At 42.1% G+C, this 27,723-nt stretch overlaps 1 protein-coding gene and 2 long non-coding RNA genes across 3 annotated transcripts in view; 1 reads left to right on the top strand and 2 right to left on the bottom strand.

Moving 5' to 3' along the window:
* Nucleotides 1–3,378: 3,378 nt before the first annotated feature.
* SPAST (spastin) overlaps nucleotides 3,379–27,723 on the bottom strand; it is a 35,305-nt gene continuing 10,960 nt past the window's right edge. The window contains exons 4-17 of the mRNA XM_069954147.1: nucleotides 24,679–24,774; nucleotides 20,818–20,993; nucleotides 19,437–19,573; nucleotides 17,862–17,955; nucleotides 16,113–16,187; nucleotides 15,947–16,018; nucleotides 14,168–14,243; nucleotides 13,668–13,759; nucleotides 8,674–8,753; nucleotides 7,390–7,432; nucleotides 6,345–6,424; nucleotides 6,167–6,237; nucleotides 5,724–5,764; nucleotides 3,379–5,313 (exon numbers count right to left, since the gene is read on the bottom strand). Coding sequence (XP_069810248.1) covers nucleotides 5,191–5,313; nucleotides 5,724–5,764; nucleotides 6,167–6,237; nucleotides 6,345–6,424; nucleotides 7,390–7,432; nucleotides 8,674–8,753; nucleotides 13,668–13,759; nucleotides 14,168–14,243; nucleotides 15,947–16,018; nucleotides 16,113–16,187; nucleotides 17,862–17,955; nucleotides 19,437–19,573; nucleotides 20,818–20,993; nucleotides 24,679–24,774 — 1,256 coding nt within the window. The 3' untranslated portion in view covers nucleotides 3,379–5,190. The remainder of the gene's footprint in view (nucleotides 5,314–5,723; nucleotides 5,765–6,166; nucleotides 6,238–6,344; nucleotides 6,425–7,389; nucleotides 7,433–8,673; nucleotides 8,754–13,667; nucleotides 13,760–14,167; nucleotides 14,244–15,946; nucleotides 16,019–16,112; nucleotides 16,188–17,861; nucleotides 17,956–19,436; nucleotides 19,574–20,817; nucleotides 20,994–24,678; nucleotides 24,775–27,723) is intronic.
* LOC138773774 (uncharacterized) lies at nucleotides 10,374–11,126 on the bottom strand. Its single transcript, XR_011360215.1, has 3 exons — nucleotides 11,048–11,126; nucleotides 10,836–10,972; nucleotides 10,374–10,750 (listed from the first exon to the last, which is right to left on the bottom strand). It is a non-coding gene; the product is annotated as an uncharacterized lncRNA (long non-coding RNA).
* Nucleotides 11,165–12,114, top strand: LOC138773773 (uncharacterized). The gene is made up of 3 exons (XR_011360214.1): nucleotides 11,165–11,321; nucleotides 11,397–11,533; nucleotides 11,619–12,114. It is a non-coding gene; the product is annotated as an uncharacterized lncRNA (long non-coding RNA).

Here is a 27,723-nt window from a genome sequence, read left to right as displayed (position 1 = left end):
GGTACGTGTGAAGGCACCCTAAAATAGATAAAATTTTTGCCGCAATTCTTTCAAAATTGCAGCAAAAAAAAAAAAAAAAAACGGTATTTTCATTTGTGGCAAAATAGCGCTAATTAACTATAATTAAATATTGTGTGTGACATTGTGCCGTTCTGAAGTCTCTTATCCATAAGTACACCCTAGGCCTATGTCCCTGTGGGTTTGGTTGAATATACTGTGAGGTCGGTCCCCCCCCCCGACCCACCTTATTGAGAGTAGTAAATAAACCGGTCAATAAATTACATGATTTGTACTTTATCTTAAAACTAAATCATCTAAGAAATGTAAGTGTACCAAATAATTAATACTTTTACACAGCACTGTAAAGCCAGTCCATTTCCCAAAAAATATTAACTACTTAAGTGAATTTTCATTTTTGCCGTTTTGTTTTTTATTCCTCATGTTTAAAGGGAGAACTTTCAGCAGGTTAGACAAATAGTGCTTCCATTTTTACCCATAGGAGCTGGGTTTTTTTGTTTGTTTTTTTGTGCAACACCAATTGTACTTTGTAATTCCATGCCTAATTCCTCCAAACAATATGCTGTGAAACAAAATGAAAATTGTGCCGTGAAAACAATCATTTTTTTTGGTCTATGGGGCTATTTGAGGCACCATAACCTGCACCTCACTTGCATATATGCGACTTTTTCATAGCATTACATCTAGAAAAAAAATGTAACAATCTGCTTTCCGCTCATCCGGCTGCGGGCTGCCAGGACTTGATCCATTTTTCTCAATCACCCAAAAAGGAGCCAAATGAAATGGAGTAGACATCAGAGTCCGCAGCCCGATGAGCAGAATGCAGATAGGAACGCAGCCATTGACTTCGCTCCTACTGTAGATTGGCTCATCTCTAATAGAAACACTGCCGTTAACCTCATCCTCTCTATCGTTTTTAAATTACATTAAACAGAAGCCGACCCGTTGCATGACTATGGGACGGACCACTTATAGCTTAAAAACACTCAGGGAAAGCATGGTGGGAAATCTGAGCTTTATTGCCATATTAAGAATTGGTTTTCACAAAGTTTTGTTAAATTTGGTGGAAAAAAAAAACATGAAAGCATCAAAGATTCTGTAGCATCTCATAGTACATGAGAACGATTTCTGCTGAAGGGCAGAAAGATTTTTAAAAAATCTGCAGAATATAAAAAAAAAAAAAAATCACTGGAGGATATAAGAAAGAGAAAATTCAGTTTAATGGTTACAGAAAGTTTGTAAATTACTTCTATTTCAAAATCTCCTTTATAAAAACCTCTATTTAAAACACCCTTCCTGCAGGACATACAGCAGCTGATAAGCACTGGAAGACCGGAGATTTTTGAATAGAAGTAATTAAGGGTCCATTTACACACAGATTATCTGCCAAAGATTTGAAGCCAAAGCCAGGAACGGACTATAAACATAGATCAGGTCATAAAGAAAAGCCTAAGATTTCTCTTATTTTCAATTCCATTCCTGGCTTTGGCTTCAAATGTTTGTCAGATAATCTAACAGAATCTTTCTGTGTAAATGGACCCTCACAGATCTGTACAACTTGATACCAATTGATTTGAGTGCCCCTTTAAATAGGCACCATCATCGACTTTTGATGCATTAAAGTCCTTTTAACTGAATTCTAAAACTCTGTAAAACAACCCACTCATTGGAAGACATCCCCCCCCCCCCCCCCCGCTACACTACACATCCTTCTGGTAGAGAAACCCCAATGACCTTACTGCTATAATACTTTTCATTCGTATATTTCAGAAAACCATATCTGAATGTCAATCAAAATCCAAGCTCTAGATCAGAGCAGAGCGCGGGAGCAGAGCACGGGAACAGAGCGCGGGAGCAGAGCGCGGGAACATGGGTCTCCACCAATAGGCAACACAAAATGCAAAAGCAGAATTATTTTGTTTTTTTTTTTCCATCAATTTTAATGAACTTATTTTGCAACCAAGATTTCAGTGAGGATGTAAAGTTGTCCGCAGATATGAGACTGCTATCAGCCAACTTGGTGCTATCGGCTCATCTGGGCGGACAGGAGAAGGCTGTATTATACTTCAGCCCCACAGCGCGGCTTCATACCAGTCCTAAGGCGCCGTTCGGATCCCGCTGGCGGTGACGTCACGATTCTTCTTTCCACAGCCCTTTTGAAGGCCGGAAGTTAGGGTCTCCCCCACAGCTCTATGAGGGTGCTCTCATAAAGATGCATTGGGGACTATGACTTCCGGCCTCTTTTAGCTGCAGGCCAGTCAGCGGAATAGGTCCCATGGGCACCTGCAGAATTTGAACAGCGCCGCAGGACCGGAATGAAGCCACACTGATATAGTCAATGGTAAGTATATGTGCCAGTCTGCAGCGGGAGGAGAAATACATAAAAAAAATTAAAAAATGCTCCTTTAGGCCATGTTCACTCACAGTATTTTTGCTTAGTATTTTTAAACTAAAACCAGGAATTGGAAACGCAGAAAGGCTATGTTCACACTGTTGAAGCTGAGTGGATGGCCGTCATTTAACGGCACGTAACGGTCGCCTTTTTAAAATAACGGTAATAATTTGGCATTAAATGGCGGCCATCCACTCAATTTCAACAGTGTGAACATAGCCTTTCTGTGTTTCCAATCCACTCCTGGTTTTGATTGAAGGATACTGAGCAAAAATACTGTGTGGGAACATAGCCTAAGGGTAACTAATCATTTGAGCCCATGTGCAGGATCCAATCACCATCAAGTGTCAGGGAACGCTCTGCATCATCTCCCGGCATCTGGAAACATTGGATGCCAGGAAAGCATGGACACAACCTCGGGCTGTAACCTAGGGCGGCATCCAGCTTCTCCGGATGCAGGAGTTGAATACAGAGGGTTCCGGGACCCAGACACTTTTCTGAAGTTCGCTCAACACTACTTACAGGAAAGGGTCTGTACTTGTTTCAGCATTTCTCATCCAGGCAATGACACCAATGCAGATGTCCAGCCCAGGCAGTTTCTCAGATTCGCTCAGAAGCACTGCCATGGCTGTATTGGTACGGTGACACACTATGTATATGGTTGGCTGCTGTGGTTTTACATACGCCTCATGCCTGGGACATGTGAATGTAATGTCAAGGCAAATGAGTCAAGGCAGAGTCAGATACTTAGTTCTCAAAGGTCAATTGGAAAATGAATGCAGCAACCAGATTAGTAGCTGAACAAGTACATTACAGAAGAATATCCCTAGTAGTATCACAGGTGTTCACACTCATGCACGGTGGTATTGCTGCCTTCACCGGCCACCAGACCTCGAAGCTTAGTACCTTTTACTATACAGACTAGTTTGTATTCCCTTCAGCAGGCGGCTATAATACAGAGAACACAGTTTGCCCATCTTATTTTATTGTGAATCCTCTTCATATAACATTTGAACGCTAGGGCAGATTATAGATCACTACAATAGACGAACATTAGTCTTAACATAGTTTACATATATTAATTTAAAACAGACAAGAGACATCCCTCAAACCAAAAAGAAAAAACAGTCATAAATAAGAGAATCTATATTGGTTCAAATGGTGACGGGGTATTGTCCTGTGGAAACAAATCTGCTAAGGGTGCATTTACACTGACAGATTTCTCTGACAAATAATTGGAGCCGAAGCCAAAGCCAGGAATGGACTATAAACAGAGAACAGGTCAAAAAGGAAAGACAGAAATTTCTCCTCTTCTTTAAATCCATTCTTGGCTTTGGCTTCAAAAACCTGTCAGATATCTGTGTAAACACACCGTAAAAAAAACAGAAGGTTTATCATATCATTAAAGAGGAACCATCAGCGAGTTAGAGGAATCTAACCTACTCACATGTCCCTAATGCACAGGAGACGCAGAGGAGGAGGGTATGTCCCTTATAGTATGTCTCTTACCTTCATCTTCTGCGCAGTTCCGGTACAGTTAGTAGTTTACTCCACGGTCCGGTGAGACGGTTAGGAGCACTGGGTCACCCATTAGGAGCACTGCCCATGGCGCCGATCTGGCCTGCTCGTAACTGTCTCACTGGACTGTAGAGCACACGACTAATTGCACCAGAACGGCGCTGAGGATGAAGGTAAGATACATATCTTCCTCCTGTGCAATAGGGACATATCAGGTTAGGTTCATTTAACCAGCTGATTTTTTTTCCTTAAAGGGTTACTGTTTCTGAGCAAGTACTTCTGCAAGGAAAGCAACGTTTCCAATATACCAAAAAACCTGAAAATACAAAGTAAGATGCCTCATTAAAAGTCAGTGTAGCATATTGCATTCTTACACATCAGTACGTTTTAATACCACTATATTGCCACCTGAAAGTCCGTCTCGCTTAGGAGTTAAAACTCCAGCAGATACCAATAGGTCTAATGGTTAAGCATCGGAAACAAGAACATATTCCTAAAAGTGACGTTTGAAGAATTGATCTTGCACCATTCCCCAAATATTTGGTGGATACATTCCGAAGAGCGACATCCGAGATGCCAGAATGACCGGTTAACACTGTACCAGATGCATTACAGAAGAGGACCACACCACCTCGGGATGCTAACAAAGCAAGCCAGCTGCTTCTCATTCTTTTTCATGTGCTTTTAATCATCCTATTACGTCGTGCCACCAGACCTGTTCCTTTTGGCACATGACGGGAGCGATACTGCTGTAAACCAAACCTCGGCCCACAGTCTCCTCTTTCCCAACAGAAACTAAATGAACATTTACAAAAAAGTCACAGTAAACAGTTAGGAGCGTATACAAGGAATGGGAGTATTAAAAAGGAGGGCAGGCATCGAAGAACATGAACTCAAGGCACAGGTCTTCCTCTATGCGAAGGCTCATCATCTTACAGGAAGGTTGCCACCACCCACTTCTATAGCACTTCTGCACACATGGAGAGTTCTTCTTTCAGCCTCTTCCGGCCAATGAGAAACACCATTCGGGTTAAACTGCAATCTACAGTTAAAAACGTCTCGTTAATATTCCCATTTGTAAAGTTATCGTTTTCTCGGTTAGACTTCTAGAGTTTTAGTGCACGCGGTTCAGGCTTTTACTTTATTAGGTTTCTCTTCCTTTCCTCATTCACATTGCCAAAGGCTTCCACTGTCAAGCACGACATTCAGCAAGCCGCTCTATGAATTCTTTGACAAATTTAAGAAAAACGCTTCTAAGTCTTTCATACTGTGGTGTCGCCAAACTCTTTATTCCATCGGATATAAGACTCCAGGGTAGCCGCACTCACGCTGCACTTTATCTTTTTCAAGGAGTTCTGAAAGTCAGAAAATTTGATATTCCGCATCTGGAAGATACAGGACGAAATGTGTAAGTATAACAAGTGAGGGTTAAATAATTATAGATTTCCTGATTCCATCTTTGTGAAGGGAATAAGCGGGTTCTAGATCATGCTCAGAGCCAAAGAGTCAAAGGGGCGGTGCTGAGCCACAGGATGCACAACTCCTCCCTGCTCTACATGACTTATGTACAAGGCTCAGTGCTGGAACACTACAAGGGGGAAGACATGGATCCTGCCACTTAACACAGTCTCCTTGAGAAGCTCTGACCATGATCTGCAGCTGACAGATTCCCTTTTCTATAGGGTATAAGCAGGGTCCATGAGTCTATATTGTTGGTGCAGTCATGTCTTAAAAGTTTCATCTAGAAGACAAACAACAGGCTAAACACAACACGTTACCCATGTAGTTGACCTACCTCACTGGCCGACATATTTTTCACCTGCTCAGGTTTCAGCTCTACATCAGCAAAATAAAGAAATACAAATTAGCAAAAAGCCGAAAAGCACCTGAGGAAAAAAGTACAGGAGGATTATGGCTGGTTTGTTCTTTTCTAGAAACTAACAAGTATCCACCTCAGATGCAGACACATCACTGCCCTGTGTAACTGGGAGTACAAAACTATATGTAGGTACACACATACCATTGTTGCAACCATCATACTAATGGTACAGAATAGTGCAAGCAACATATCAATGGTACCGATGTCCAAAGAGTAAACTGTATATACATTGGTCACCAGACTCTATGATATGCTGCAGTCAATTAAAAGAGTAAGAGTTAAATAACCTTAATAAAAATACATATTGGTCTTACAGAAATAAATCTGTTGGGCATAGTGAAGCCATCATCCCCATTTACCTCTTATGGGTCCGAGTGCGGCATCTTTCGCTAATGCGGTTATATCGCTCCCGGAGTATCCCTCAGTCAGCCTATAAGAAGGAGGAAACTCTTTAATTTGACATTATATGGCCCTAATGGTAATTCTAAGTGCTGTAAGTTATACAAAGCTCCAAGGACGCCACATCACAGGACTTACCTGGCCAACTGCGCCAATTCTTTCTGTGTAAGTGGGTTTCCTTGCTTACTTAAGAGGTTTTGCAGAAGCACCAGTCTTGTCTGTATAAAAATATGTATTCAAGTAAAAAAATATAAAATAAAGCATTTGATAAATGAGAGTGTTGCAGTAAAGCATCAGATAGGCCACTGTGCATTATTGCCCATTCTCTTGTGCAAGAACAAAAAAATTAAATACAATGAATTGCGTTTTAATGCTAAAGTTTACATAAGGTGCACTTAAAGAAGAAGTCCGGCCTCTGGGGGGAAAAAAAAAAAAAAAAAAAAAGTAAAACTGCAGTGTACAAGGGTGGGTGGGGGGGAACATAAACTATATCAACTACCCTCTCCCTGTGGCTCTGCAGTGCCAGATTGCCGCTTTGGGAACCCCCACCAGGCTCCAGGATCTCCAGCAGAGCAAATGTTATGGCCCACCAGACGGACTGCCTGTTCAGTCAGTGACTGGGCTGGGACACCACTCCAGTCACTGATTGGCTGAGGGGGTTGTCCATCAGTAGGGGCGGGCATTTCCAAACCCAACCCCTTAGTTTTTATGTCATCACAATTTTGGGGGAAATGCCTTCTGTTTGGGGTCCCAGGGAGAGGTAAGCAATGCTTGCTTATTTTCTCCCCTGCCGGCTGTTTTTTTTTTGTTTTGTTTTGTTTTTTTTGAACGGTCGGAGTTCTCCTTTAAAGTATGCAAGCAAATACAGAATATACACAGCTGAGGATTAGGAGAACACCAGAGCCTCTGCTGATCGGATCTATGGTGTGGCCTTTAAAATCTATTGTTATCGTAAACAGGAGATGTGCGGCTGATAGCAATAGATTTAAATGGTCTCACAAACGATACAGAGATCGGTTGTGCAGCCCGGCCTATGGCACCATTTTGTGGCATTGGCTGGCCGATGAACGGAGCATCTAAAAGGACCACAAAAAATATTTTAAAAATTTAAAAAAATTAAATAAAATTAAAAAAAAAAAAAAAAAAACACACATGACAATCAGCAGACAGAAAAAAAAATTACCTCTTCATTTGGTAAGGAGACGTAAACTCTTTTGGTAAATCTCCTGCAAACGATACAATGATTCAGTCAGAAACCGATGTGTAACAATATAATCAATGCAAGGAGGATTCAAATTTATTATCAAAATCTGCACATTACACACTATGGTAGTAAAAGGGGTAATCTGGCAAAAATCTTTATCTTTCAAACAAACTGGTTTAAAAAAAAGTTATATAGATTTGTAATTTACTTCTATTTAAAAATCTCAAGTTTTGCTATACTTAGCTGCTGTATGTCCTGCAGGAAGTGGTGTATTCTCTCCAGTCTGACACAGTGCTCTTTGCTGCCACCTCTGTCCATGTCAGGAACTGTCCAGAGCAGGAGAGGTTTTCTATTGGGATTTGCTGCTGCTCTGGACAGTTCCTGACATGGACAGAGGTGGCAGCAGAGAGCACTGTGTCAGACTGGAGAGAATACACCACTTCCTGCAGGACATACAGCAGCTAAGTATAGCAAAACTTGAGATTTTTAGATAGTAGTAAAATTACAAATCTATAAAACTTTCTGAAACCAGTTGATCTGAAAGAAAAAAAGTTAAAGTACCCCTTTAAAATCAGGCCAGAAGCTAGTAACCAAGTATAATACAGCAAGGAGCAGTGTTCTAACACATATAAATACTCTGGTTCCCCCCGAAAATGAAGTCTGGAAACTTCCTGCGCTGTATGTAAATTACTGCCATCTAGTTCTATTTAGAGGGCTAGTCTTATCATGTAAAGTCATGGCACAGTGGGAGGAGCTGTGAGGTTTTGACCTCTGGATATGAAAGTGGCATCATGCTGCTTTAGCGTTGCACCCCCTCCTGCACAACACCATAGCTGGGACCCTTCAGGCTAAGAATAATAAATCTCCCATTCTACTAATAGGTGCTAGAGATGAGTGGACCCATTACACACTCGGGCTTGTCCAAAACACTCGGTATTTGACTATTGGTGGCTGAAGTTGAATGCAGAAAACACAGGCCATATCCATGTCTTCCAGGACTCCCTAGGGCTGCATCCATCTTCAGCCATTAGTAATCCAACACCGAGAGTTTGCTGGAGAATCACTCATCTCCAATAAGTGCAGATCCATCTTTTATCAGACATTTAGAATATATTCTGAGAATATCCCATAAATGTCTGTAATGTTAGTAACTATTTAAAAAGATAGGGGGCCATCCGCCTAATTCTGCAGATAGGAAGCAGCTGAACAGTAACCAGTAACAGTGCAATATCCTCAGCATCAACACTTAGTACAAGATCGTACCTAAGAACCGCCTCATCCAGCTCCTGAGGTCTGTTCGTTGCCCCCATAACAAGGACTCGGTCGTCTCCTCCTGACTGCACCTATTCAACAATTAGGACAGGTCAGTGACCAAAATAAAGATAATAAAACATTACAAAAAAAATAAAAAGCTTTAAAAATCATTTACTTAAACTGGAGCGGTAACTGGAATAATCCACCCCGAAAATTAGGGAAAAAAATTCAGGATCCAGACTAGTCCATTACAGTAACAAATGCCCACTGCTTACACGTAAAGTCGGTGAGATTGTTTACCCCCCATGCTTTACAGTTGAAACGGTGTTTGTGGGGTTGTACCCGTCCAGATGGTCAATGGTGACGTCACATAGGTCTGGACATATGCTGGTGTGGGCAGAAGGACCTTGCCTGCCCTGCAGGATTTTATTCCATGGTGGTGTAGTGTGTTACTAACAGACTGTGGTCCCAGCTCTCTTTAGGTCAGTGACCAGGTCCTCCTGTGTAGTTCAGGGCTCATTCCTGACCTTTTTCAGAATCGTCCTTACCCCACGAGGTGTGATCAGACCCCAGACCAAGGAAGACAGACACTAATCTTGTGGGGGGGTTTTTTTGTTTTTTTTTTAAATTTTCTAATAATTGTGCCAACAGTTGTTGCCCTATATAAACACCGAGAAACAGTTTCAATTTTGCATTTAACTTTCCGCAGAGGCTAGAAATATCACATGCCTCCTTAGAAAAAAGACGGTTTACCGGCGAAATATGTCTGAAGTCATGTGACTCACTATTTTAACCAGTTTCACCATAGCACTTGAGTTATCTACAGAAACTTAGCGCTGCTCGCCAACACCCGATATACCGACACATCCTTAGTAGCCCGAGACAGACAGCAAAATGACAAAGTATAGAGAGGGCAATACATTAAATTACTTACCCTGTAAGGGAGATCTCCTCCAAAAGGGAAGCTGAATGAGATCTTGACCAGATCGATAAGACCTCAACCCCTCTCTACTCTCTACTTGACAGGGGACAGTCCTGCCTTTCCGGGCAGACTGCCAGCAAGTGAGCCATTTAGCCACCCCGTGACAGACAAGAAGTTAACGCTGTCACTTAGTGTCAAATTATTCTAATACTAGAGGGAACATTGAGCTGCACTACGATAGTGGCACTGATAAAGCACTGCTCGCCCCACAGACAAACACTAGCGGAGCAGAGACAGTGGATGCAACTAGCCACCACTGCCCACATTGCGATCATACTCCATAGGATCGCAAACCCCTGGCAAAACCAGCTATACGTCACTGACCCCCAGGGTACTCCATTTGTGTGTATCTATACCTGCATCTCTAGTCTTATAATAAAAATGTAAAAATCCACCACATTAATGTCTTCCCGCCATCCATAGGGAGCGATGCAGAGAGTTGCAGCCGGCACTGAATGAAAAACTGTCTAGACCCTCAACTTGTGCGTTAGTATACTATGGTAAAGTGTCTCACACTAACAAGGATACCATTAAGTACATTCATAGGTCTATAAGTTTTAAATCCTCCACCCCTTGGATGTTTGTCATATCCATCTTTTAATGAATACCTAAGTTACATTTTATAATATTTCTAGCCTCTGGGGAGTAAAATAAACAAAGTGGAGGGACTGTGGTGAAAATGCTATAATACGTCTTATAGCATGTATTTATTAATATGTACATTAAACACAAACATGAAAGACAGGTTTTATACTTAGATGATTATAGGTAAAGATATAGGGGGTACGGGGTAAAGGTACGAGATGGGTTACCCCTAGTTTAACCCTGCCTATTGCTGAAGTGGGACCCCCTGGTTTAGGCGTCCCCAAACAACAGGAGGGACTGACCCTGTGCTAGGGTTGTGTAGGTCTTTCCCGTCACAGATGTCAGTTGTCACTGTGTCTGGTAATATACAAAGTGTGTAGCATATGAAAGGCAGGTATAGATGTTTTTTAGTCGTGGTTCTGATATCCCTTCTTCCGTTTATCCAACGCGTTTCCCTTGTTCTATGGCGACAAGTTCCTCAGGGAGTAGGAAGAGTGTTGGAGTATCAATGGGATATGCCTGTAAGTATGGACAAATGTTCAGTCATCAACCAGGATAGTGTTTGTTGTAGGGTAGTGTGTTTAGATTTAGTACAGGTGCATACCTTGATACATGTCTCAGTCTGATCCAGGAAAAGTTGAATTTACAGATGAATGTTGTGGGTGCTCCCAAGTCTGTTGTAGGGGATCACCGTTGTATGTATAAAGATACGTCTGGTGGATAAGTTGTGGTCACTTTATCCTAGGATGATCAATACCCTTAGTTATGTTATACGTAATAGTAAATCAGTAGTCCCCCAAGTGTTAATACACTTACCAGATTTGTGTCTGGTCTTGTGTGTTAGTTGTTTTCTGCCTTTACAGTATGATCAACTGTGTAGTATTAATACGAGCTTTACGTCCTTTACGTTCTATACCTAGTACTTAATTAGCTTACCACACTGTATCACTACTGTCAGCCATAACCTGAGCCTCATAATTCTTCACAGGATTGCTGGTTACCTATCTACTACAGCTCGTATTAATACTACACAGTTGATCATACTGTAAAGGCAGAAAACAACTAACACACAAGACCAGACACAAATCTGGTAAGTGTATTAACACTTGGGGGACTACTGATTTACTATTACGTATAACATAACTAAGGGTATTGATCATCCTAGGATAAAGTGACCACAACTTATCCACCAGACGTATCTTTATACATACAACGGTGATCCCCTACAACAGACTTGGGAGCACCCACAACATTCATCTGTAAATTCAACTTTTCCTGGATCAGACTGAGACATGTATCAAGGTATGCACCTGTACTAAATCTAAACACACTACCCTACAACAAACACTATCCTGGTTGATGACTGAACATTTGTCCATACTTACAGGCATATCCCATTGATACTCCAACACTCTTCCTACTCCCTGAGGAACTTGTCGCCATAGAACAAGGGAAACGCGTTGGATAAACGGAAGAAGGGATATCAGAACCACGACTAAAAAACATCTATACCTGCCTTTCATATGCTACACACTTTGTATATTACCAGACACAGTGACAACTGACATCTGTGACGGGAAAGACCTACACAACCCTAGCACAGGGTCAGTCCCTCCTGTTGTTTGGGGACGCCTAAACCAGGGGGTCCCACTTCAGCAATAGGCAGGGTTAAACTAGGGGTAACCCATCTCGTACCTTTACCCCGTACCCCCTATATCTTTACCTATAATCATCTAAGTATAAAACCTGTCTTTCATGTTTGTGTTTAATGTACATATTAATAAATACATGCTATAAGACGTATTATAGCATTTTCACCACAGTCCCTCCACTTTGTTTATTTTATTCTTAAAAAGCCTAGGACTGTGGGAACTCTCTACCTAAGTTTAATCATTAGGTTCCCCGACCCAACTGCTAGCCTCTGGGGAAGTTAAATGCAAAATTGAAAGTTTCTTAGTGTGTATATATGTTGTAGCACTTCCCAGTAGTGTATGGGTTAATTAATTATAAACCAACAGTTGTCTTCTCACAAAACTGCTTGCCTATTGTGCTGTACCCATCCCAACCTTGTGCAGGTCTACTATTTTGTCCCTGGTGTCCTTAGACAGCTCTTTGGTCTCGGTAATGGTGGAGAGGATTGAGTGTGTGGACAGGTGTCCCAAGATCGAATAGGTGCAATTATTACAGGTAACAGGAGGGGAGAGTAAGAGGAGATTCTTAAAGAGGATGTACCACCAGGTACATCCTCTTTAACCTGAAGCCACAGAACGAACGGCGCCGGTACCACGGTCCGTTTTCCGGACCGAGGCTGGTTCCCGTGCATGGCGTTGTTCTATGCACCAGAACCGGCCTGTGCTCAAGCACTGGAGGCTAGCCGGTTCCGGTGCATAGAACGGCGCCGTGCACGGGAACCGGGCCTCGGTCCGGAAAACGGACCGCGCACCGGCTTCCCCGTGTCGGCGCTGTTCGATCGGTGCCTTCAGGTTAAGGAGGATGTACCTGGTGGTACATCCTCTTTAAAGAAAAACAAAAAGGTCTGCGAGAGCCAGAATTCTTGTTGGGTGGTCAGTGATCAAATCCTTATTTTCTATAAAATGCTAATTTATTAATCACACAATGTGATTTTCCAGAATTTTTTTTCTTCTTTTAGATTCTGTGTCTCACAGGTGAAGTGTACGACTATAAAAATAACACACCTCTCCATTCTTTGTAGGTGAGAAAACTTGTAAAATTGGCAGCATATCCAATACTTATTTTCCCCATTGTATACATACACAGCACCCAGTTTTAGAGGGGGAAAACAGGAAAAAATATTCTGAATCAAAGAGTGGGCATAATGTGTTCACATTCAGTAACAGCAGCAACAATGAGGTAGCAGGAGCAACTATTAGGTACTGTAACAGGGGTTGACGATCAGGTACACTAACTGGCGATAGGTCCCTATCTATAGTTGCCGATCACAGTTAAAATCAAACTTCCCCTGTGCTACAGTGACAGTGTAACTCATTCACCTGTACATGGGATTGCGCTAAAGTGCACCAACCAGATGTACATATATGGTAAATTTCACCATTAGTCCCTATGTGTAAGGGTGGAAATAACTAACATATCTTTTAAAAAGACATCTAATCATTGGTGGTCAGTGGGTTTCTGGCCAATTAACAACCCAACAGCTTGTGCGCCATCCAGCCTCAAACCTCCTCCCTGCGGCCGTCCAGTAATCATTGATGGTCAGTGGGTTCCTGGCTGGTTAACCCTTTCCGCCGCTATCCAGAGATGCAATCCACATTGCAGAGGCCTTGCTCCAAATGCACTGCAAGCACCATTTTTTAAAATTTATTACACACACCCCTTGTAATATATATGTGCACACAAACTATTTCTATACACATAGTATATTTCAGGTCTTCTGAATTTTACTAAACACAATACTTACACCATCAAATTCTATTAAAAATTCTGTCTTTAATCGTCTGCTTGCATCGTGTTCTCCTTCTCGCCTTTCACATAGAAGGCTATCAACCTCATCTGTTACAAAGACAGAAAGAATTAGACTTACATGTAAATGGAAAATCAACTCAGTAAAACTGAACACCTGGGCCTCAGTAGTCTGAATATTCCCCAGAGGGGTTGGTGCATGACATTGCCATCCACTCCTTAGCATTCTTCCACCCCCGTTCACACTACGGAATTGGCGCAGAGACTCCGTGCCTTCTATCTGACACTTTTTGTTCTTTTTTCCTTCATAAATCTGTTGATGACTTCAGAACAAACTGAAGGGTTTACACTGAACGTCTTCCTCCTGTTTAATAGACCTTAGCACTTGCATTTTTTAACCTACACACCCACATGAGCTTCTCTTTTTTTGCTGCACCAATTGTACTTTGCAATGACTTTGATCATTTGACTGATATAAATTAGGGAGGGTTTTTTTACCTATAAAAATAATGGATGGCTGTAGCTCCCTGGCCACAGAAAAGAGCGCTCGTACTAATTTTTCACCTTCTCCTACCTAAACGTGAAAGACAAAAACAAAATTAAAATAAATTTTAAAAAAAGTTCACAGAAACAATATGGGTATAAAGATGCTAGGTACAAAACTGTAAAGAAAAGAGAAGATAGGGGCAGGGTATATAGGTATATAAAGCTAGTATGCATTCAACACACAAAGAAAATAAAAATTTTCAGGAATCAGTTAAAAGAATACTCTGGTGAGAACGGTCAGAAAGTTATTTCAGCGTATACAAAAACATTGTTGATAAAAATAACTATTCAAAAATCAGTTTAATGGGCTGCAAACACAGCATGAACCTACCCTTATATAGATTTGCAATTTACTTCTGTTTAAAAATATCCAGTCTTCCGGTACTTATCAGCTGCTGTATGTCCTGCAGGAAGTGGTGTATTCTCTTCAGTCTGACAGTGCTCTCTGCTGCCACCTCTGTCCATGTCAGGAACTGTCCAGAACCGCAGCAAATCCCCATAGAAAACCTCTCCTGCTCTGGACAGATCATACAGCAGCTGATAAGTACTGGAAGACTGGAGATTTTTAAATAGTAAGCTACAAATTTCTATATCGTTCTGAACCAGTTGATCTCAAATGGTAATTGTTATTACTGGCAGAGAGCGCCAAACTTAAAAGGGCCACCCCAGGAGAAAATGCTTATTACTGCCCAACAGTAACACGGTAAACAGCTGTGTGGCTCGTTCTTTTTTACGAGGCAGCTTTTCTGCTGCGTTTACGCAGAATGATTATCATTCGAATTTTCACAATAGTGATCGCATTTGAGCGATAATTGCTCCGTGTAAACACAGCAAAGGATCAAGCGACAAATCGTTCATTTTGATCTCTCAACATGCTCTCAAATCGTCGTTTGTTAAAAATTCGCAGATCGCTTTGTGTAAACAGTCTTTCAAAGATTCACCCTATGCGAGAGATGGGCTTAAAGGGAACCAATCAACCCGTTTGAGCTGATATGGTTCCCTTGAGCATCGTATAAAGCACCTGGAGCGGCCCCGGTACGTACCGGCCACGGCCGCAGCAGGTGCTTTAGAACGGAGAAAATGACTTTTATTCCCCGGCTCGTGACTAGATACGAGTGGGGAAGTAGTCATGGTGGGCGGCTCCCCGCTTGTATCTAGTCAGCGCGCTCGGCAGGATGATTGACAGGCAGAGAGGCCAGTAACTCAATCATCCCCTCTGAGCGCGCTGACAGGCAGAGCGCAGTGACTAGATACAAGCGGGGAGCCGCCCACCATGACTACTTCCCCACTCGTATCTAGTCACGAGCCGGGGAATAAAAGTCATTTTCTCCATTATAAGGCACCTACTGCGGCCGCGGCCGGTACGTACCGGGGCCGCTCCAGGTGCTTTATACAGTGCTCAAGGGAACCATATCAGCTCAAACGGGCTGATTGGTTCCCTTTAAGCGATCTTAAAAACGATCGCAATAACGATTTTTCTTACAAATTTCCTAACTATTTATTCGTCTAAACGCTGATCGTTATAAAAAAACAAATTGTTGCTTCAAAATTGTTAAACATTCAATTGAGCAAATTATTGCTTCGTGTAAACCCGATATGATGCAGATCCTCCGGACGCTGTAATACTGCTGTGTGAAAATCACTCTATGACTCTCAATGTCAGTCTTAGACATGCAGATAGACAGTGGCTTCATCAATACTACGTAGACAGAGCATGTGTATGGGACTTACATATTTAGAGGTGAGACTAGCTGCACTTATATTAAAGAAGGTCGCATTGGATTCCGCTGCCACCGCCTTTGCCTGGAAGAGTAAAATTAGAGGAGACAAATACAACCATGAAACATAATAAATAAGTAATGAAACACCATCTCCACTCTTGTACATTCACTCTTACCAGCATTGTCTTTCCATTTCCTGGAGGACCAAACAGCAGCAGCCCACGGGCAGGGGCTCGAAGCCCAGTAAATAACTACGAGCAAACAAAGGAAATTCTTATTAAACACTTATAAGTAACACTATCAGACCCAAAACACAACAGCTTAAAGGGGTAGTTCACCAACAGTAAATCAACTGGTGCCAGAGATTTGTAACTTACTTCTGTTAAAAAATCTCAAGTCTTCCAGTACTTATCAGCTGCTGTATGTTCTGCAGCAAGTGGTGTATTCTCTCCAGTCTGACGCAGTGCTCTCTGCTTCCACCTCTGTCCATGTCAGGAACTGTCCAGAGCAGCAGCAAATCCCCATAGAAAACCAACCCTGCTCTCCAGACTGGAAAGAATACACCACTTCCTGCAGGGCATACAGCAGCTGGTAATAACTGGAAAACAAAATTTTAAACTATATTATAAAAATTTAACTATATTATGTTAACATTATCGACTGCTGACACGGTGTTGAGCGGAGAGGCAAAGTTGTTCATGTTTGGCAACATACTCTGGACCCGAACACTCGGTATTTGATTGCCTACAGCTGCAGAAGTTGGATGGCGCCCTAGGGAGAAGTTCAGCCTCTCTGCTCAGCATTGCTGATAAGCCCTTGTGGTGGCTCGGCAGAGGTTTCAGGAGCTGAGCACTCTGTAGTTGATGGGTGGCGGATGTATCGGAAAGCTGCCTACAACTACCAAGAGGACATTGGTCCAATCCCAGCAGTTTAACCTTTAACATGCCACGATCCACAGCGATCACCGCATCACAAACTGGTGGTTGTTAGGTACCATGAAGTAAGCTCATACACTGAGGGATCTGTTACACAGAAAAATCATAACATCGGTCTAATTTAACCCATAATCTTTCTATGGTCTGCAGGCAACGATCATACGGCAAATTTTTGTACATTGCTGATTGCATCTTTCCAGCTGACCATAAAATCATTGTTAAAGGGAACCTGTCACCCAGACAATGCTATGTAATCTATTCCCATCATGTTATAGAGCAGGAAGAGCTGAGCAGATTGATATATTGATTATTGATATATATCTTTGTGGGAAAAGATTCAGTATAATTTATAACATGTGATAAGGAGTCCAGTGGGCGGAGTCACTCAATGGCCTGGAAATATCAGAGATCCCAATCAATAAATTACAAGTTATACTGAATCTTTTCCCATAATGATACATATCAATCCGCCCTGCTGCTTCTGCTCTATAACATGATGCCCATAGCTTAGGAAGCATTTTCTTGGGGACGGGTACCCTTTAATTGTTTGCTAATCATTTGGTATAAATCGTTCATTCATAATTACAATCGTTCGCATACTAAAGAACACAAACTATTGTAATTACGATTGTAATTCGCAACTATCGCTCCATCTATTATGATGATTGATTTCAGGTCATTCACAAAATTGTCTGTTAATTGTTAATCGGCAAAAATGAAAAATTGTTTTAAAAAAAGTTTTAATTGTGCTGAGAAGTAGTGCATCAGTGTATGGCATTGTAGATGTGCAGCCAGGTATATTATTAATAATAATAATAAATAATAATAATAATAATTCCACCACCTCCTGCCCGTCCTGTTTTTTAATGTTGCCCAAACTACCCCTTTAAGAAGTATGACTAATAAATAAATACAGTGTCTGATCTGGTTGGCAATGAATCTGCATATTTCTAGCAGGAGAGGAAGCAATAGCAATATCCATATCCATACCTCTGGCCGAATAGATGGCAGTATGACAATCTCCTGTAAGGCCTGCTTAGCAAGCTCCTGTCCTGCAACGTCAGCAAACTTCACAGACGGCCCGCTAAATTATAAATAGACAATATTAGAACACTCGTCTATTCACACATCACATATACATACAAGTCATCAGTAGAAGCAAAATTTCTTCTATTTTATGAAGAACATTAAGGGCCCTATTAAACCAAAAGAAGTCTGACAGTCAGAAAGTCAGAAATGGACTATAAACAGAGAACAGGTCGTAAAGATAAGACTGAGACTTCTCCTCTTTTCAAATCCATTCCTGGGTCTGGATGAAAAAAATCTGTAAGATAATCTGTCAGACATCTTTTGGTGTAACAGGGCCTTAAGGGTGGTATTACACGGAACGATTATCGTTCGAAAAATCATTAAATCGTTCGGATTTGAACGATAATCATTTTGTGTAATAGCAGGCAACGATTAAACGACCAACGAAAAATCGTTGATCGTTTAATAGGATCCGGACCTATTTTTATCGTTTGATCATTCGCACATCGTTCAGTGGAATAAGAATTCACAGCTGAAACGTACGCAATAGCGACTAAACGACCGCAAGAACGATCATAAATAACGATCATCGTTTCGTGTACTTGGGCGAACAATTTCGGGTCGTTTGCCTTAGCGGTTGTTTAAGATCGTTTATCGTCGGAAAATTGCTTGGTGTACTAGTACCCTTAGTCTATGCTCAAACTCTTCTTCTTGCTTAGAGGCCATTATGATAAGGACACTTATCTGCTATTAGTTACTGATTTCCCACATGTGACAAGTGCCTGTGACATGGAGATAAGTGGTCACTGGTGAGTGGTCCACCCATGTCCTCCAGCCACATGCAGACTGTATGCATTTCCGCTCATAATACAGAGCTGACTTTGGAAGTGCACTAAGGTCTTCAGAGATGCGTGTGAAGTACATCACCACAGACTAGGCCCTCTGCAGGTGCAGATAAACGTACAATATGTGACCGAGTGTGACACACCACACCCTGTATACAACTATATGTTATATGAGTGTATCCATGGTCTCAGTTAAAGGGGTGAAATTAATTTTTTTTTACAAATCAACTGGTGTCAGAAAGATATACAGATTTGTATACTACTTCTATTTAAAAATCTCCAGTCTTCTAGTACTTATCAGCTGCTGTATGTCCCACAGGAAGTGGTGTATTCTCTCCAGGCTGACACAATGCTTTCTGCTGCCACCTCTGTCAGTGTCAGGAACTGTTTTATATTTGCTGCTGCTCTGGACAGTTCCTGGCATGGACAGAGGTGGCAGCAGAGAGCACTGTGTCAGACTGGGGAGAATACACCACTTCCTGCAGGACATACAGCTGCTGATAAATACTTGGGGACTTGAGGTTTTTAAATAGAAGTAGTTTACAAATCTGTATAACTTTCTCACAACAGTTGATTTGGAGAGAAAAAAATTGCCGGCATATCCCTTTAAAAAACAACTGAAGATGCAAGGTGTGGATAGAAATGTACTTGGTCATTCAGTCCACACAGATCATCACAGATCAGCACTAACCTGTCTACAACCTCGTTCAAGATCAGGTTTGCAAGGTTGCTGTCCACATTTTTTAAATTCTTCATATCTTTCTTCCTGAGCCCTGTGGTTGGTGTTGTTGGTTTATTGTTTGGTCTAGCAGCTTTTACTCCGGCTCCCTTAAAATTAGAATAAAAGACGACATAAGTAACATGAATAGAAAACCGTGCTTCCCTTTGGCATTAAAAGTAGTAAAATAAATGGCCCCCGTCACTCTACCGAATACCATGTCACACTACTTACACACAAGAAAGGATCATTTATGAACAAAAAAAGCTGCAGAGGATGGACGGGAAAGGTTCTGTTCACATGGCTTATCATCAGCAAGTAAGAACAGAATAACATGCAGCATTATCGCTTCTGTCAAAAAGATGGACACCTTGAACACACAGCACCAGAAGTCAATGGGGTCTGTAGCATGACGAACCCATCACAGCATCATGGTTTCCATTATTAAGAGAACCAATGAGACTAGTGTGAACTGAGCCAGAGAGAGAGAGGATATGGGAGCAGCACTTCAATGGAAGGCCTAGGTGCAGGTCACCAGGAGGACTTGGGTCATCAGAAAATGACTTATTGTATAAATAATGTTTTTATGGTAAACACATTTTCTAAGAGTTTTTGTTGATATTTTCTTCATTTTCCATTTTTCTATCTATATTATAATTTAATCCTGATATCCTGCAGTTCTCATTCTCACCACTGGGGCTAAAACTAAGCTGAGACTTCTTGTTGTGTCTGTGGCGATAAGAGGAGGCTGCTGTAAAGCGATCTGTACAGCATTGCAGCGTCATGTGACACCACTAGATAGAGGAGACAGTAGCAGCTGCCTGTGGAATGACCTCTTCACAGGTCACAGAGCGCGCTCAGTAATGTCTCACATTCATCTCAAGGGGACAGAGTCTATGTCCATGAGTCTTGCTGTAAAGCATGTCACTAAACAATGTTAAAGAACAGCCCAGGTAAGATGGCCGCCCCCCATAACAATGTACAAATAGTGAAATACAAAAAAAAAAATACAGTCAGAAAATAGAACTAGATTAGAATAAAAGAACACGTTTTAGTATCTGACTCTAAATCAGTAAAAAAAAAAAAAAAAAAAAAATATATATATATAATAATAATAATAATAATAATAATAATAATAATAATAATTAGGTGTCACATTTCCTTTAAGAACAAAAAGTATTTTCCCTCAGAACGAAACGTCTACATATGAGATATATAGATTATCCTGTGTAACTTATTCATAGAGATAGCACAGCTTCTGAGCCTAAAATACAACTCTTGTCTGTACAGCGCACAAACAATACAACAGAGTAAGACAACAAGAACAATAGACACACGCTGGCCTTTTGCATACCCTATGAGCTGGAGGATTGGGACCAGTCTGCCTATTAGCAGAAGAGGATGACGTGGTACAGTTGGGTATCCGAGGCGCACTGGAAATACCAGGGGACATAGCTTTGGGTGTGACTTTTGCCCGTGGGACAGGGTTGCTGGTAACTGGGTCTTTCTTTTTCGGAACCGCACCTTTCTCTGAAAGCAAGAAATTTGCAATAAAGATCATTAATCCTACATTTGTTACAGTCACAGGCAAACAAAGTGTTATTGTACTGGTGGAGGCAAGATTTTAACAACTATACAAAATTTATTATATATATATACACACACACACACACACACACACACACTAATTATAATATCTATACCTATCACATTAAAGGTAAAGTCCCACAAAGACTAGAATCAGAAGGTAGGAGGGAGTTAAATTAATAAACATGTAAACTCATCCTTCCTCGTGTCTCTGTGGCGCCGCTCCTGGGTCTCGATGCCAGATGACACCTGCAGCTGGAAACCGGCTACATTACATACCAGGCTCTTCATGCAGCAACATCAAGGCCCAGCTGAGCAATTACCCACTCAGCCAGTTAGTGAGTGGGGCAGTGAATGGGACCCGGGAACGGCATTACAAGGTTCGAATTTACATGTTTATTATTTTCACCCCCAACCCACCTGCTGATTTTAGTCTTAAGGCCCTATTACACAGAACGATCAGCCATTACTCATCTTGTGTAATAGAAGATAACAATTAGCCGATATGAACTGTTGAAAGACAAACAACTTAGATAGCAGCGATCTGCTGGAACAGGAGCGGCGGCAGCAGACTGCTACTATCTGCTATGGGCTGCCAGGACGATCTAGCGATCACCCAGACAGCCCCCCCCCCGCACTCACCCGCTCACTGTCGACTCATGCAATAGCTGCGGCAGCGAGCGGGGAACAAGGAGCAAACAAGCGCTGACAGCCCTCTCCGTCGCCCCATGTAACAGGAGCTTTAGTGTCCCTTCTTTAAATTGTATGGAAATTCCTAAACTACATTGTAGTAGTTGAGCTCCTACTTTTCTGAAGACGTATCATGTACGCCCTGTAACGTAGACTCCACAAGGTCAGGTTAGTAATAACCTGGACAATAATACTTACCTGCTGAACAAGACGTTCGTATACACATATACAGACAGCTATAATTCTGCAGCTTCGTGTATTAACAGGATCGGTTGGATGTAAGAGTCAGGTCGTGTTCACACTGCATTTTTTAAGTATGTTTAACAGATTTTTAAATGGATACTTACACAAAAATGTGATAAATCATGTTTTTTGCCCCATGAAAGAAAAATGGATGGCAAAAATGCAGTGTAAACCCAGTCTAACATAAAAAAAAGAAATGAACCCATTTTGCAATAATTGCTGCCCTGAGGGGGTCATTCACACATCCATAGGATTCCATCCGTACACGGTCAGTGTTCTGCGGACTGGACATTGGATCTCCATGATTATTTATGATGTCAGGAGCTCCTAAACAGCCGACACAGCTGCATGGCCCTGCCCCTCCCACATAGAGTACTGATTGGCTGAGCAGACTGTCACTGCCAGGCAAGTCAGTCTTTGAAGTGAAGGTGGGATCGTTTAGCTGGGAACCAAAGATGATGCAGGAGGACACTTGGGGAGTGCAGAGAGGTGGGACATATTAAAGTTTTGAGCAGAATACCTCTTTGAAGTATAACTGTCATTTAAAACATTTTTTTTCAGAAATCAATAGTACAAGCTAAGGGGGGTGAGTGAGCAGCAAGAGAAGAGAACCAGCCCATGCACTTTGGAGACTGTCTGGGGAAAATAAAACAACAGGTCAGACTGCTCAATGCTGGTCTGGGAACTTGGCGAGATAAGATGGCAGGATGTTGTGCTGTGCTGGTTCCTATACACAGGCTGTTTCCCTCCTCTCTCTGTCCCCTCAACCCCCTCCATAGACCATAATGGACACAGATAATGCAACATATAAGATCCAGCAGGAATACTATATATTAGTAGAGCAGCTTCCTTCCTGAATGTAACACTTACAAATCCAAACACACAATTTGTGATTCCCAGATACCCACTGATCACTAGGAGTCAACAGCTCAGGTTTTCTTGTTACAGAATATGGAATCTATTCACCTCCTTCATATCAACATACAACCTGTGACCTATCATCCCACAATGCGTCTGAATAGGCTTCAGTGTACACTGGGTTAGAGCGCTAGAAAAAAAAAAAAAAAAAAAAAAAAAAAAAAAAAAAGCTCCTAATATAAAAGCCACATATCCATAGGGCTCCAACCAGCCAAGGAGTGCCCAAGGAGTCTTTACTGGGTCAGTATATGGCAGCATACATCAGCAGACTAGGCTTTCCTATACAAATAATGCCACAAGATGACTCATAAATCATAATGTTTATTAAAATAAATTTATAAAAAAAAAAAATCCCCCTCCATACAATCCTCTGAACCCCACTTGTATATGTACATATACACAGGGCTCTATCTGTGCAATACATAAAGCTCTACGACCACTACAGTAATCGGCTCCTACATATAACGGCCAGCGCAACAAAAGCCAAATAAACATAGGAAGATATCAGAGTAATGTAAAGATACCCACTGTGCTGTCTGTCTGGATGGTCTCCTGTCTGTCTCCTTCATCAGGGTCAGAGGCGGATTAACTTTACCATAGGCCCCAGGCTGTTCACCAAGCCTGGGCCCCCCACCCCACTGTAACTGTGGCAGCACTAGAGTGGCTTTCATCGTACAGAATAGATAATGTCCCGATGCCCTGATTTGGGCAAAATTGCGGTAAAAAGTAGCGATTTTTTGCAAATCATGGCAGAACTGTATCCAGGAGACAATACACCACTAAAAATATAAATCTAATTGGGTGGCCATGGGCCCCAAGGAGCTCAGGGCCCCGGGCTGCAGCCCGAAAAGGACCTATTCTAATCCGCTACTGGTCAGGATGTATTAACCCTGGATGGCACAGATTGCTATTGGTGTTTGTCTGCCTGGGTGACTGGAAGATTCCCAAATTCTTTTATATACATTTTTATAAAGACTATGATATTTGAGTAATTTTTGAGGTGTTATTTCTAGTCTTCTGTAACATATAAATCAAGTATAGATATAGATCACCTTTATAGTATATAAGAGTACACTCCCTGTACTGGGTGGGAGGGGGAGGGGCATGGTCTGCATAGCGGGGTCTACAGCACTGTACTCTGACCCAGGAAGTCTACATCACCTTCCAAATCATAGCAGATCCACTTCAGGCTGGGGCTTCCATCAGGGGACAGGACTGTGGAGGTAATCTCTCCATAGCTGTAACCCCTTTCTCCCCGGACAGAGAGCGCTGCATGTATGTGCCCACATCTGTCCTGCTCATTCCTTCCTGCTCCCTGCAGTCTCTGTCCGCCCTTGTGTTTCCCATCCTCTCCATTACTGTACAGTAACTTATAATATCACAGATTCTGCTGTTTCTGAATGTTTGTTTCATCTGCTTTTCATGTTATTCAGAATAATAAATTATATTTGGGGTGTGGAACCAATTGTCTGGATATCAGTGATTTCTTATGGGAAAATTTGCTTTGGATTACAAGCACGGTCCCGGAATGGATTATGCTCGTAATCCATATCCATATATGGACAGTCCAGCTGAAATGGTGAGGACCATGAAGGAGGGGGAGGGGACTCCTAGAAGCTCAATAACAGCAGTGGATATATTAAAATCACCTTAACAATGACGGGTTACTTAGCGTGCCGTTACTGAAGTGCAAACAACGAAAAAAAATATATATCAAGTAAGAGTCTGTCTAAAGATATTTGCAGGCAAGATACGGCATCAGTAAAGCTAAACCCACCTGGCTTGAGATGTCCATTGCGGCAAGGTAGGTTAGTACTGTCACTACACACTTCCATTTGCTTGTTCTGCCCTTGTATATCTGCTTGCAGCGTAGCTATGCAAACAGAGGGAAAAAGTAGAAATAAAATAAACGAAAAAACAAAGGATCAACAAAAACAAAACTACCGCCACTATCACGTATACAGTCTACGACTAGATAAATGGGGAAGCTGTCGTATATAGTCAGGCTGAATCTGGCCAGCTAGAAGTGCACTAGATGTGCGAGGAATGTGCCGGAACACAATAACCGCTTACTACAGATGATCGTTCAGCATTTTATAAGCGGCGGCTGAAGAAGTTGGATGCAGCTCTAGGGAGTCTGGGAAAACATAGATAGAGCCTATGGCCTATGCCTGTATTAATGTTTTCCCAGACTCCATAGTGCTGCAACCACCACTAATGAAATGCTGAACGATCAGACACCAGCATGCTCCATAATGTATACAGATATCAATCCTGATCAATGTGATCAGCATCTCGGCCACAGATTGGTAATCACTGAAGATCCCAGTGCATTTCCCGTACTCCTGTAGGAGTAGCATGAAGTTGCCGTCTCATACACCAGATATAAAAGCCGCCTGCGGATATGTTCCTATTGCGGAGAGCATGAGTCCCCAAACTGCGGCCTTCCAGCTGTTGTGAAACTACAACTCCCATCATGCCTGGACAGCTAAAGCTTTGGATTTGGCTGTCCAGGCATGATGGGAAATGTAGTTCTGCAACAGCTGGATGGCCGCAGTTTGGAGACCCATGGGGTAGAGGGTGCTGAGGATGAAGGTGTCTCTTACCTTCATCCTCAGCGCTGTGTTTCAGAGCTATTAAAGGTTTAATCCTTATGCTAATAAGAAATTTCAGTGCACTGTGGGAAGAACTCTGCATATACATCAGCAGAGCAAAAGGACAGGGGGCGGGGCACAGGGATGGTAGCCCCACCCTCAGTGCACCAGAATACCTAATTAGCATAAGGATTAAACTCCTAATAGCATGGAAACAGCAGCACGGATGAAGGTAAGAGACAGAATTTCATCCTCAGCGCCCGGTGATCTTTGGAAAATAACAGCAGGTTAGGTATTTGTAACCTGCTGTTGTTTCCCTCTAAGGGCGGGTTCACACTACGGAATTCTCGCGGACAATGTCCGTGGAATTCCGTCAGCTGTCCGCCCGCACATCTGGGCGCCTTTCCACCGGCTCCATAGACACCATTCTATGGGCCGGCGTATTCCGCTATACGCTGAAAGAAGTGTCATGACACTTCTTTCAGCGGATCGCGGAATACGCTGGCCCATAGAATGGTGTCTATGGAGCCGGCGGAAAAGCGCGTGCCCGTGCGGGCGGACAGCTGACGGAATTCGGCGGACATTGTCCACGAGAATTCCGTAGTGTGAACCAGCCCTAACACACCACTGCAAAGTGCAAGAATGGTAGTGTGCAAGTCACCATGGAGCTGTGGCCTCGGGAAATTTAGTGTCTGTTAAGTTGCATTATCTGCAGTGATGACTGATACTCCAAGCTGCAAACACAGGTCATGATCACTGCTACTGCATGTGTGGGGGGTTTTGATCAGTAGCTGGATTAAAAAAAAAAAATGTTCAAATAAAAGTGTCAGAAAGTTATAGAGGTTTATAATTTAGTTCTAGTTTAAATTCTCAAGTCTTCCCATACCTATCAGTTGCTGTATGTCCTGTAGGAAGTGGTGTATTCTCTCCAGTCTGACAGTGCTCTCTGCTGCCACCTCTGTCCATGTCAGGAACTGTCCAGGGCAGGAGAGGTTTTCTGTGGGGATTTGCTGCTGCTCTGGACAGTTCCTGACATGGACAGAGGTGGCAGCAGAGAGCACCGTGTCAGACTGGAGAGAATACACCACTTCCTCCAGGATATCCAGTACTCATCAGCTGCTGTATGTCCTGGAGGAAGTGGTGTATTCTCTCCAGTCTGACACAGTGCTCTCTGCTGCCACCTCTGTCCATGTCAGGAACTGTCCAGAGCAGCAGCAAATCCCCATAGAAACCTCTCCTGCCCTGGACAGTTCCTGACATGGACAGAGGTGGCAGCAGAGAGCACTATGTCAGACTGGAGAGAATACACCACTTCCTCCAGGACATACAGCAGCTGATGAGTACTGGAAGACTGGAGATTTTTTATTTAAATAGAACTAAAATTACAAACCTCTATAAATTTCAGTTGATTTGAAAAATAAATAAATAACTTTTTGCTGGAGTGCCCCTTTAAGTGCCATTGTAGCAGTTGACCAGAAAATATATAATAGTGTTGGAACAAATCATTTCAACAATAGATTTATAGATAATCAGAAAAGATGATCAGCTGTCCTGTCTATACAGAGCTTTACATACGACATTTACAATGCAGACAATGCTCACATATTATGAAGGCGGGATGGGAATAGGAAATCAGTGGAACAACATTTAACATTTGTTTGATAAATGAACACTGAGCATGCACAAATATATATATTTTTTAATGTTTATTTATTTTTATATCTATCTACCTGCATGCACACATAAGAGCATAGGAGCACCAACAGAATGGGAGGTAGGATGAATGAAATTTTGAAAGAAAAAAAAATAATGCACACAGATCCTCCCACCAATGTGTAATGCAGTAAAATGAATAATAAAAGACAAAGGCAGCACATACAAAGCTCAGAGACATAGCAGCAGCACGGGAGGGGGGGGCTGTAAATAATTCATCCCCGGAGGTGGAGGAGAGCCTCAGCCATTCCTTTTCACCAAGACACTTGGTTCCTTTGGTCTTTACAGAATAAAATGGACCCAAGTGACCACAGAGAAGAAGAGCGTGACTATTCCTATGTATAATATGAGTATAGCATCCTGACAGCAGAGATTCTCTGTTATAATCCCGTACTGAATCTTAAGCACAACAATAGACAAGCACTGCCATTAATATTTGACGATAGGAATAATTAAAGTGCAAACCTACAGGACGTTATATGTTCAAAGGAGATGAGGAGCGACACACAGAGCAG

Source organism: Dendropsophus ebraccatus, chromosome 15, assembly GCF_027789765.1.
Source record: "Dendropsophus ebraccatus isolate aDenEbr1 chromosome 15, aDenEbr1.pat, whole genome shotgun sequence".
NCBI classification, from domain to species: domain Eukaryota; kingdom Metazoa; phylum Chordata; class Amphibia; order Anura; family Hylidae; genus Dendropsophus; species Dendropsophus ebraccatus.
This window is presented reverse-complemented; position numbering and strand designations above follow the sequence as displayed.